Below are 10,560 nucleotides of genomic sequence, written 5' to 3' on the forward strand. Positions count from 1 at the left end.
CAACCTTAGGTAGTGTTTGGTTGCTCGCATGTAAAAAAATCCTGTATGGGATGGTTCAGCTGGATGGGTTGATCCTGGATGGATTGATACAGGTGGGGATGATTCCATCCTGTACCGAGTCGTTCGGTCGATTTTAGCGCACAGCTCGGTACGGCATCTTCTCGGTATATTCCAAGAATCTGAACCATCTCATCCTGGACGAAGCGGTGCGATTCAACAAACCAAACACTTCATCGTGCTCAGATCCCGCACCAATTCATACATGTATCGGATCATACAAGGAACCAAACACTACCTTACTTTCTTCTTTGCATTCACTGTCCTACAAAAGAGTATTTGGGATTTTCTTTATTAAATTTTGGTGTGATAGAAAAAACGATCTATTGGGTGGCAAGATAGCAAATTATTTGTCAGTAGAAAATTAGCTACTCTGGGGTTTATTTGTGTGAGAGCTCCGAGTCAATTTGAGACAACTAGAAAGTAGAAACCTAACTAAATTCTCGTTTAGTGCTGTGCTAACTGCTTAAGTTGGATTACAGGTGCAGAAACACTTTGTGTGGCATTCACCTCCTCTCTCATATGATGCATTCCACATGGTTATGTACGAACTGTGGTTGCGGCATAATGTGATCAAGTACTGAAGCCTACATTAGTGAGTTTTGATTGCTAACCCAAACGACTGATCCATCAGAAAGATACTGCCAAGTCTGACAGCCTGCTGGTGCTACCTTGAATGCGGCCCATTTGTTCTTTTTCTCTTAGAATCTCCAGCTGGATGAATCATTGAATATAATGAGTAGCTAGTTAGCTACGCATGTTGCAATGGAGAGCATCTGCATGAAAGTAGGCCAGACTCCCAGTTAATAGATGGATGAGTTAATTCTTTCAACGATAGTTGGTTTCCACATATTGCAATCCTTTTCCTCTAGTTATTTTTGTATTTCATAGATCTGATCTGCCTGGTTGATCACATGTGGTTTCTCATACAATTTTTGTGTTCAGTCTTGTAAGTAATGTACAATATTATTGATGATATCAGAATTTATTCTAATCTGACAGAACAGATAGCTGTGAGTTGTGTCTGAAGAAAAGTCTGGTTCTATGGCCCGTTTTTTGAATTAGAGTATTTTCAGTTAAACTCATTGGTACTTGGTAGATTTGAACCTTGGGGTACAAGCTGGAGGCACATACAAATATTTTAGTTTAAGGGGTGAACTGCGAAGGTGTGCCACCATAGTTTTGCCTAATTCTAGCACTAGCCAATTTCTTGGACCCTATATGCAGGATGATTATCCATGTAATGTTGCAAAGGCCATGTCCACCCGAGACCAATGACTTGTAAAATATTGGAGTTCCATCAGGTCATCACAATCACATTATAGAAAGAACATATGAATCTGCAGTTTTGCATCGGTAATTCAGTATGCAAGATGCCTATGCTAAACTTTAGGTATTGCTAGTAATGGAGAATTGCAGACATAGCTATTATTACAGATTATAATATTGCAATAACGGTTCAAAATAAGCAGACAGCCATAGCTTCCCAGGTGAACCATTGTAAGTCTTTCATACAACATGGACTTGTCAGTAGTAAATTATTGATGTTTCCTTGTTGAGTGCACAAACATGAAACATATCATCACGGAACTCAACATTTCTTTCATACAGAGGTGGTATTTGCGCAATGATGCAGTATCAGCTGGCATGATACCATATCACTTTCAGCAGTAGCACCACGTGATCACTTCATAAGGATGCACCTGATTGGTGAGCCATCACATCCGATCAGTCTGAGAGGTAAGCAGTGCAACATGTATATTCCAGCCTTTACATGATCTAGTTTCAGACCTTCTATTGGGATCATGTCCTGAGAGAAACAAAGCAATCAATGATTCAAATGCATAAAGTTGTTAGATGACACAGTCCATTCCTATGCATGATGTAAAATGTACTTTGGAGAAGCAGAAAGGTAAAAGTAAGCAAGGAGAATCCCAAAAGGGTTAGTTGACATGGAATTTAGAGCCAATACTTAGCTAAGCTTGTCAACTTCAATAATGTAATGGCATGTTTTTGAGTTACATAGAATGATGTGATTGGCATGGAAGTATTATAGAATTCTTACCGGTCTATTTAAAAAGACCAAATGGGCTGGAATCAAGTAATCAAATGCTGCAAATGATAGATAGTCAACCCCTGCATAATTGCCATATCAGTAAGTTGATTATATTTATTGATTCACCAAATAACAAAGACCAAACAGAAAACAAATTATCCACAATTACAAGCTCCAAGAAAACAATTTGTTGAGCCCTCAACTCTAGATCAAGATTAGAAAAAAGTTACAAACACATGGCTATCAGCACATAAGAGACACCAAGACCCATTCAGAGTATTACTGATGATCTGATAGTGCAGTACATATGTGCTGTTAGGGGAATAATTTCTTACCGACTAGCTTGATGTCAGTGTTATCAAGTAGCCACTGTGCACCATCCTCTGTAAACCCAACAAAACTCGTGTCAATTTCCTTCGTCCACATCAGCTTCCTGGAAACCATTCAGTTCTACTTTCAGTTGTCAACAAAATAGCTGTATAATGATAGCTGAATGTTGAAAAATTTTGTCCTGGAAAAAGAGTAGACCTGTCTGTGTTCAGTGTCCTGAAGAGAACCCGACGAACTCCTTTGGGGATATTTAGGGATTCCATTGCTTGGGCTGTGTCCAGTAAGTGAGATTACTATGCTTTCCCATGATCCCTTGAAATCCCAAAAGAAATGACCACTTGCTACTAAATGATGGTAATGATGGCCTGTTCACTTCAGCTTATTCAGCCGGCTTATCAGCCACTAAATAGTGTTTTTCTCTCACAACAAATCAGCCGTTTCAGCTTTTCAGCCGGCTTATAAGCTGAAGCGAACAGGCCGATGTCTGAATCTCTATTAGTTTATAATTAATATAGGAGCAAGAGTTGGGAATAAGTTCATTTGACATACGAGCTAGTTTGATGATATACTGTAATGCATGATACCTGTTATATTTGTGTCTCTTGGAACATCAATGAGCAATGCAGGCCCTGTCCAGAAAAGGAAAATCACGCACTGTCAAATCATTCTTTTGCGAGAACCACATAGATTTTAATCAATTCTTACATGCAGAATGCTGTGCATTTTAGATCTGTTCAGAATGCAGAAATTTCCTGTGATCAGATAGCTGTATTTATCGATTCCTATAAAATTCATGTGATATTCCTGCTTTCTGTATGGGGCAGAAACAACTGAAGAACAGTAGTTTAACCTGACAATATGACCTACAGTTAAAAAACGTCCAAGTTCTTTTTAGGGGGGGAAAAGAGAAAGGTTTAGACCATTGAACGTCTAGTTCTTTTCAGGGGAAAAAAAGGGAAAGGTTTGGACCCGTATTGGACTCTCTAGCTGGATTCATAAGACCAGTCTCAGTGGACTGAGAAGGTTTGATTAAGAGTTTCATGATTATGGCACCTCAGAATTTTTGCTGACGTGGCAAGATCATTATGAGAAGAGATGAGATGGAGTTTCATCGTATATGAGACAGACGAGTTTCGTCCCTGTAGAACCTAGCCGTCACAGTTACCAAGATTGGCCTGTATCATAAAACTATGCACTGAGATTGGCACCAGAATTAATCTGCATTTTGCGAACCAGAAATTAATCTGGAACCGCTGGGACTCACCGTTGAGGACGTCGAGGTCGAGCTTGTCGACGTCCAAGCCGGCCTCGAAGTGCTCCTGCACCATATGGCCCGGCGCATCGACGTGGGTCCCGGAGTGCACCAGCATCCGCAGCTCCGACACGTTGTTGATGGACCCGTTGGCCATGGACTCCGTGAGCTGGGTCACCGGGCCCAGCCCGTCCCGCCCGGGCGCCGGCAGCTCCGGCCGGTACGCGTGCGTGATGTCGATGATCCGCCCGCCGCCGTGCTCCTCCAGCCTCACCTCCGCGCCGCCAGAGGCCGGGCCGAAGGTGCTGGCGGCGTCCGCGTACGCCGGGTGGGCGGCGCCGCCGCCGGTGGCCCCGGCGACGAGAACGCCGGGCGCCAGTGTCGCGGCGACCGATAGGAGCATCAGCATCAGAGGAGCAGCAGACATGGCCGGTCGCAGTTCAGATTGGCAAGAGGAAGATGAGTGGCAAATGAGCAGCTGCCCACACCCACGGCTTCTTGGGGACTCTTCAGCGGAAGGACAAACACCGACCGTTTCATTCTACAGTATAGTCTTTAACAAATTGTTGCACACGTCAGATATGATGGCGACAAGCCGATAATTATGTCCTGCAAACCAACCGATGAGCAGCAACTTGATGCCACCAATCGATATTCTTTCAGCGACTGCGACGCCGGAGGTCGGAGGAGAAGGGAAGAGGTTTTTTTCTAGTAAAAACTTGTAGCAATCGTCAGAACAGATTTGGTGACAACTAACCAGTAGCTAGTTGCCAAAATTTCAGGCATGATCAAAGTTTCAAAAGGTTATGTGGGGCTCTAAATTCAAACCTGAACACAACTATTGCCATCGTTATATTCTGATAACCTTCTTGGGGGCAGTAGCTTCTGAATTTTCAGGCTAATCGTAACTAGAAATTTGGGAGGAGAGTACAAGCTGCTTGACAACCCTAAGAAATTTTAAGGCTCTATCGGGATTTGACAGGGACCCAAATCCTTGAGATCTCAAGTTCGAGCCAGCTGTTCTTACACCACAGACTTACCCACAGCTTACTTTTACATTACCACGACAGAAATATTGCTGTTGCTTTATTTATACTCCCTCCATCCTTTAATATATGACGCTGATTAGTTAAAAAATGAGCTAACCAACGTCATATAATAGAGAACGGAGGTAGTATATTTTCTGAAATGTCCAGACATATCTACATGACTACGTGGCTTGCAGCATTTCCTTTTCATACAGACATGGCTCAGTACGCACCAAGATATCAAGCCAGGATGGAGCATCAGGTGGCTTGATACAGTTTGTCCTTCGGCAACACCAGGGAGTGATCACTTGATAAGGATGCATCTGACGGGTGAACCCTCAGCTCCAACCAGCCTGAGAGGTAAGCAATGCAGATTGTATATTCCCGCCGGGACATCGTCTAGTTTCAGACCTTCGACTGGGATTATGTCCTGACAGAACAAAGAAAGCAAAATCAACCAATGGTCCAAATGCTATGCGCTCTCTTTAGGTACAAGAAAAGGTTATTTGAAATAAAACAAGCACATATAATTTGGAACCTAATATATTATGCTACACTTGTCAACAGTCAACACTGAACTGCTGACATGTTTCCTGAGTTATATAGCAGTAAAGCTTCACATGGAAATCTTCTGTGCTGGAATTGGGGAAGAAACAGAATGAAATATTTTAGGTCAGGAAACTGCAGTATCTAACCGGATTTTTGAAGAAGACGACATGGGCAGAGATCAAGTGATCAAATGCTGCAACTGAGAGATAGTCAACCCCTGCACAATTGCCAATATCAGTATGTCAAGTGTTAATCAGTGCGCTGAGTAACAAAAGGCCACAGAAGAAACTGAAAGGCTGCACAGTGTACACAATTTAAGGTTACTAGGACATATATGTTATGAACAGATTGTGCAAAGAGGGCGGGAAACCAAATTTTATTCAACCAATCAAATATCGCCAACTATTTGATACTGCAGTAACTCTATGCTGTCAGGAAATAATTTCTTACCAACTAGCTTGATGTCAGTGTTGTCAACCAACCACTGTGCACCATCCTCTGTAAATCCAACATAACTAAGGTCACCTGCCTTCTTCCACATCAGCTTCCTATAAACCGTTTGCTTAGACGATCAATACAGTATAAACCTCCAAGCATGATTGTGCTTAAAGATATTTTAATGGTGTAAACTCATAACCCTACTAGAAGTCTATGATACTGCCCTGAGCAGGGAGTCATACCTGTCAGTGTTCAGTGTCCTGAATAGCACTCGGCGAACTCCTTTGGGGATTTTTAGGAATTCCATTGCTTCAGCTGCATGGATTCATTGGGGATTAATATACTATATACATGTATTCTCTTTTCATGGAACTAAATTGCAGCAAAATCACGCATAAGATGTGTTTGATACATAAACCATTATCTGTATACGGCACCATAATAGATTATACACGTTTATCCCATACCATACTTATAAATCTTTACTAAATCATAAGAGCAACAGCTGTGAAATGAGGCAATTCATCAGATAATTTTGTAGAGGAGCTAAGTCACTCAAAATGAAAAGCATGGTACCTGTTATATTTGTGTTCCTTGGAACATCAACCAGTAATGCAGGTCCTGTGTCCAGTAAGTAGGAATCAATCAGTAAGGCAAATCATTTACAACATGATCTATACTCAAGTATAACATGCAAAATTCTGCAATCAAACAGATAAAGGATTGTCTATTTCGCATCTACTCTGAATCTGAAAACACTACCTACAAACAATCAACCCCGGATATGTGCGTCCGAAGTTCTGAACCAGCGTGTTTGTGCATCTCGTGGCTCAAAATAGAAGCTAATATAGGCTGAGAGGAACGGAATCAGTTGATCCTTCGCGAGCTACCGTTAAGGACAACGAGATCGAGCTTGTCGGCATCAAGGCCGGCCTCGAAATGCTCCTGAATCATGTGCCCCGGCGTGTCGATGTGAGTGCCGGCGTGCACCACCATCCGGAGCTCCGACAGGTTGCAGAAGGACCCGTTGGCCATGGACATGGTCTGGAACACCACGGGGCCCAGCCCGTCCGGCCCGACCCCCGGCAGCTCCGGCCGGTACGCGTGCGTGATGTCGACGATGCGCTCGCCGTCGTACTCCTCCAGCCGCCGCGCCCCCGCCGCCGGCGCCGCAGAGGCAGGGCCGCAGGTCCCCGCGGCGTCTGCGTACGCCGGGTGGGCCGCGATGCCACCGTCGTCCCCGGCGGCAAGAACGCAGGACGCCGTTGTCACGGCGAGCAGGAGGGTCGCCATCAGAGGGGGAGGAAGAGACATGGCCACGAGCTCACAGCTTGCAGGCAAGAAAGCGAGCAGCAAACAGCCAGCAATTGAGCACAGTGACGCTGAGGAAGACTGAGCAAGCTGCACAGTGCTGGTCTAATGCTCTTGATCGCACTCGATCCATTCCAGTCCAGACACCGGATAGTTTATCTTTGGCTCACGCCTAAAATTATTGGGATAAAGGACTGACACTGACGAGTTCTCGAGTTTAAAATTCGTGTCTCTCGTAAGATTCGGAAGCCATAGCCGAAAAGCCAAAAGGAGAGGCGTGATCAGCATTTCGTGAGGCCAGATGTGCTCCAATCCGGGTACTACATAGATGCCAAGCCACCATAAACAATTCTTCTCTTTTTTTCCCACTCTCTATGCATCATTCCAGTCCAGAGGCTACACTTGCATAACATGAGTTTTTGCATGCGAGTGTCGCTTTCGACAAAGTTCAATCAAGGAGACGGCTTGCGGTCTAAAGCTTAGGTGGCACCCGGTTCTTCTTGTGTGTATCCTCGAAAAAAAAATGGCACCTTTGTGCATGCAAGGTCTCGTGTGTATGCAAGAGTCGTTGGCCGGTGGTGGGCCTTGTATGTCAGCGTAAGGAAGAGGGTTTCAAAAAGATCTTGCCGTGGATAGCGGACAAGCGGTTGGGAATCTCCGAATTCCCCGTCCTCGATTCGATCCCCACCATGTTCATCCTCATCTCAAATTCTCAATTCCAAAATTGATCCACAGACCAGCAAGGGGTTTGAGACGATGATGATGCGTTACCGTTGAGGACGTCGAGGTCGAGCGTGTCGACGTCGAGGCCGGCGGCGAAGTTGTCCTGGTTGATGTGCCCCGGCGCGTCGACGTGGGTGCCCGTGTGGCACTCCATCCGCAGCTCCGACAGGTTGTACTCGGAGCCCTCCGCCATGGAGTGCTTGAGCCGCACCACGGGCCCCGCCACCGCCCCCGGCGCGAACGCAGGCAGGTCCGGCACGTACGCGTGCGTGATGTCGATGATGCGCCCGGCGGGGCCGCGCTCCCGCAACCAAAACCCGCCGCCGCCGGCGTCGGAGTCCACCGTGCAGGTGCCCTCGCCGGAGGGGTACCCCGGGTGCGCGTCGCCGCCCGCGGATAGGGGCGAGGGTACGAGGAGGAGGAGAGCGAGGAGCAGGGAGGCGAGCAGCGCCACGGCCATGGCGCCCGGGCCGGAGCTAGCTGGAATCTGCTACTGGTGGGCTTCCGCTTCTGCTTCTCGTTCGCTGGAACTGGTCACTGATGGGTTGGGCACACTATTCTCCCGGGCATTTTATGGCCTCTCGATCACCCGCCGCCGCCGCACCAGCCGCACGATGGCGACGGCGCGCGATCCTGGCTGTCCGTTCCCGCGGCCCGCCGGATCAACGCCGCCGCCGCTGTTGCTGTTGCAGCTACCCGTGTCGTGTCGTGCTACACCTACCTACACTCTGCTCTGCTCCAGAAGAAAGATCGACAGTGAGGGGTACATGTACACGACATGTGTGTGCTCACCAACGTAAGAGAAACTAGCTAGGTGAATTTTCGTTAAAAAATCGTCCTCAATTTGTTGGATTAATACCTGGAGAAGAACTATACCGAGTAGGTGAAGCCAGCCATCTCATCTCATCCACGGCCGGCCGGCAGGCCAATGGTCGAGTAGAGATGGTCAGAAGTTGCTGAGCTTGACGTCAACACACTAGTGCACGGCGGGACACCATGCTCCGATCGAAAGGGACAAGCTGCAAGCTGCGCACCACTGGTCTCGAGATATCGTAAGAAGTAAACTAACGAGAAAAGGAGAGGGATGGTTTTGAAGCGATCAAACAAGAGTTTTTGGTTGGCGTCTAGTGGGTGGTGTAGGGTGCAGGTATGGATCCGATGGATGCCGATGAATAAGTTAATCAGCACCGTGTACCACGTTGCAGCTTAATTACATGTACGCAATTAAGGAATGCAGATCGGGATGGGATGTTTCCTTCTTTGGCACTGATTGCCAAGAAAGATCGATCGTTCGATGGCGAAGCAGGCATGGTATGCTCTCGTTATGGAAGGCTGGAACAGGTGCGACACGTCCACGGCCGTCGGCCAGGCCAGGCCGTCGCCCAGGCGCCGTTCGCTCAGCGAGCCGCCCCGCTACACGAGCATCGCCACGACCCGGCCGACGAGGGATTCCCTCGGGGCGCGTTTGGCAGCCCGCATGGAGGTTAGGTCAGGTCCAGCTAGCACAACAAGTTATTTGCTAAAAACGGACCTTTCATCCAACCATTTTTATCCTGGTTAACATTAAACCCGTGACTAAAGTGATTTTAATCCCGGGTTAAAAATGTGTCACCGAAGGCCACCGCGGGAGGGAGCTTTAGTCTCGGTTGTAAATACCGATTCTAAATAAATCCCACCGACGCTCCCTCTTTTGTCCCGGCATTGAAGGGGGGCCTTTAGTCCCGGTTGGAAATTTCAACTGAGACTAAACGGCCATCCCAACCTTTTCACGTGTGTCTCGTGAGGCCTTTTATCTCCACTCCACAGGCAGCTCCTCTACCACTTATCTCTTCTCCCTCCTCCTCCTCTCCCTCCTCACCCTTTCTTCCAGGCGGGCGGGTGGCGCGGGCAGCGTGTGGCCGGTGGGTGGCGCGGGCGGGTGGGCGGCGTTGTGGCCTTTTTTTTTAAAAAAAAACTTTTTAGTCCTGGTTGGTGACTAAATGGGCTCTTTAGTCCCGACTAAATTCCCGGGACTAAAGACCCCCCCCCAATTTGTCTCGAAAATTTTATCCCGGATGGATTTTCAAGATCTTTGAGGCCTACCAACTAGGACTAAAACTCCGTTTTCCAGTAGTGCCTGGTCGGCCTCTTGGGCCATGCTCGCGTGGTGCAAAAATGATCCGCTAGCCTGCATCGCATGGAACACAAAAGTCAGCCGTTTCACGCGGTGCAGGCCCGCGCGAGCACGTTTTCACGCATGCGGAGGGAAGCATGGGAGATGGACGCGGCCTGACGCCATAATTTGCGCTGGCTAGGGTTACCACTGTTGGTATATAGCGGTGACCTCCCGAGCGCGTCGCCCTCCTCCCCCGCAGACGCGCCGCCTCCACGGACTCCTCCACTCCTCTCCCCTATCTCCCTTTCGCACTCGACTCCTCCACTCCTCTCCTCTCATCCCGGCGACTTTACAGCGGAGGCAACGGTGCGGCTGGTTGCGGAGCGCCTGATCCAGAGGCATCCGTGGTCGCCTACACCGGCGGCCGCGGGTACTTCCGACGAGTGCGGGTACTTCTTCACCGGCGAGCGCTGGATCTCCCTCAGTAACGAACACTGGATCCGTGCTTCATCTTCGTCACTGAGCAGATCTGCTACCTCTTCATCCCCGGCAACTTGAGCAACATCTTTGTCCCCGGTGTGACCTACTTCTTCCTCTCCACCGAGTAGATCTACCTCGTCTACTTACTGTTCTAGACGTCCCTCGGCTCGTCCACTAGCACGCGCTACTTCCTCATCTTCCCCATGATGGTCATCTCGACGAACGAAGTCTCTAGTGACTC

General features: G+C 47.9%; 3 protein-coding genes across 4 annotated transcripts in view; 1 reads left to right on the plus strand and 2 right to left on the minus strand.

Moving 5' to 3' along the window:
• The window catches only part of LOC101772583 (probable glycosyltransferase At5g03795), a 4,167-nt gene extending 3,067 nt beyond the window's left edge, over positions 1 to 1,100 (plus strand). The window contains exon 5 of the mRNA XM_004951580.4: positions 540 to 1,100. Within this exon, the coding sequence (XP_004951637.1) occupies positions 540 to 641 (102 nt within the window). The 3' untranslated portion in view covers positions 642 to 1,100. The remainder of the gene's footprint in view (positions 1 to 539) is intronic.
• A 360-nt stretch (positions 1,101 to 1,460) lies between these two features.
• Positions 1,461 to 4,224, minus strand: LOC101772991 (kynurenine formamidase). Its single transcript, XM_004951581.2, has 6 exons — positions 3,708 to 4,224; positions 3,028 to 3,072; positions 2,642 to 2,714; positions 2,449 to 2,546; positions 2,123 to 2,193; positions 1,461 to 1,867 (listed from the first exon to the last, which is right to left on the minus strand). Exons 1-6 carry the CDS (start codon positions 4,120 to 4,122, stop codon positions 1,742 to 1,744), a joined length of 828 nt encoding a protein of 275 aa, XP_004951638.1. The 5' UTR covers positions 4,123 to 4,224; the 3' UTR covers positions 1,461 to 1,741.
• A 300-nt stretch (positions 4,225 to 4,524) lies between these two features.
• LOC101773399 (kynurenine formamidase) lies at positions 4,525 to 8,434 on the minus strand. 2 transcript variants are annotated; one of them, XM_004951583.4, is made up of 6 exons: positions 7,793 to 8,434; positions 6,287 to 6,331; positions 5,953 to 6,025; positions 5,723 to 5,820; positions 5,419 to 5,489; positions 4,525 to 5,153 (listed from the first exon to the last, which is right to left on the minus strand). In XM_004951583.4, exons 1-6 carry the CDS (start codon positions 8,202 to 8,204, stop codon positions 5,028 to 5,030), a joined length of 825 nt encoding a protein of 274 aa, XP_004951640.1. In that variant the 5' UTR covers positions 8,205 to 8,434; the 3' UTR covers positions 4,525 to 5,027. The 2 variants fall into 2 exon arrangements, with proteins under 2 accessions (XP_004951640.1, XP_004951639.1); XM_004951582.4 differs by lacking the exon at positions 7,793 to 8,434 and adding an exon at positions 6,601 to 7,151.
• Positions 8,435 to 10,560: the final 2,126 nt, after the last annotated feature.

The sequence above is a fragment of the Setaria italica genome, chromosome I, assembly GCF_000263155.2.
Source record: "Setaria italica strain Yugu1 chromosome I, Setaria_italica_v2.0, whole genome shotgun sequence".
NCBI classification, from domain to species: domain Eukaryota; kingdom Viridiplantae; phylum Streptophyta; class Magnoliopsida; order Poales; family Poaceae; genus Setaria; species Setaria italica.

Bases quoted from the DNA above. Each gene is read 5' to 3' on its own strand.
- LOC101772991 (XM_004951581.2), bottom strand. From the start codon at position 4,122: ATGTCTGCTGCTCCTCTGATGCTGATGCTCCTATCGGTCGCCGCGACA. The intron at 3,073-3,707 runs GTGAGTCCCAGC...TTTTCTGGACAG, and splicing joins CGACCTCGACGTCCTCAACG to GGCCTGCATTGCTCATTGAT. The intron at 2,715-3,027 runs GTATCATGCATT...TACTGGACACAG, and splicing joins AAGAGACACAAATATAACAG to CCCAAGCAATGGAATCCCTA.
- LOC101773399 (XM_004951582.4), bottom strand. From the start codon at position 7,024: ATGTCTCTTCCTCCCCCTCTGATGGCGACCCTCCTGCTCGCCGTGACA. The intron at 6,026-6,286 runs GTACCATGCTTT...GAATCCATGCAG, and splicing joins AAGGAACACAAATATAACAG to CTGAAGCAATGGAATTCCTA. The intron at 5,154-5,418 runs GTTAGATACTGC...TTGTTCTGTCAG, and splicing joins TCGTCTTCTTCAAAAATCCG to GACATAATCCCAGTCGAAGG.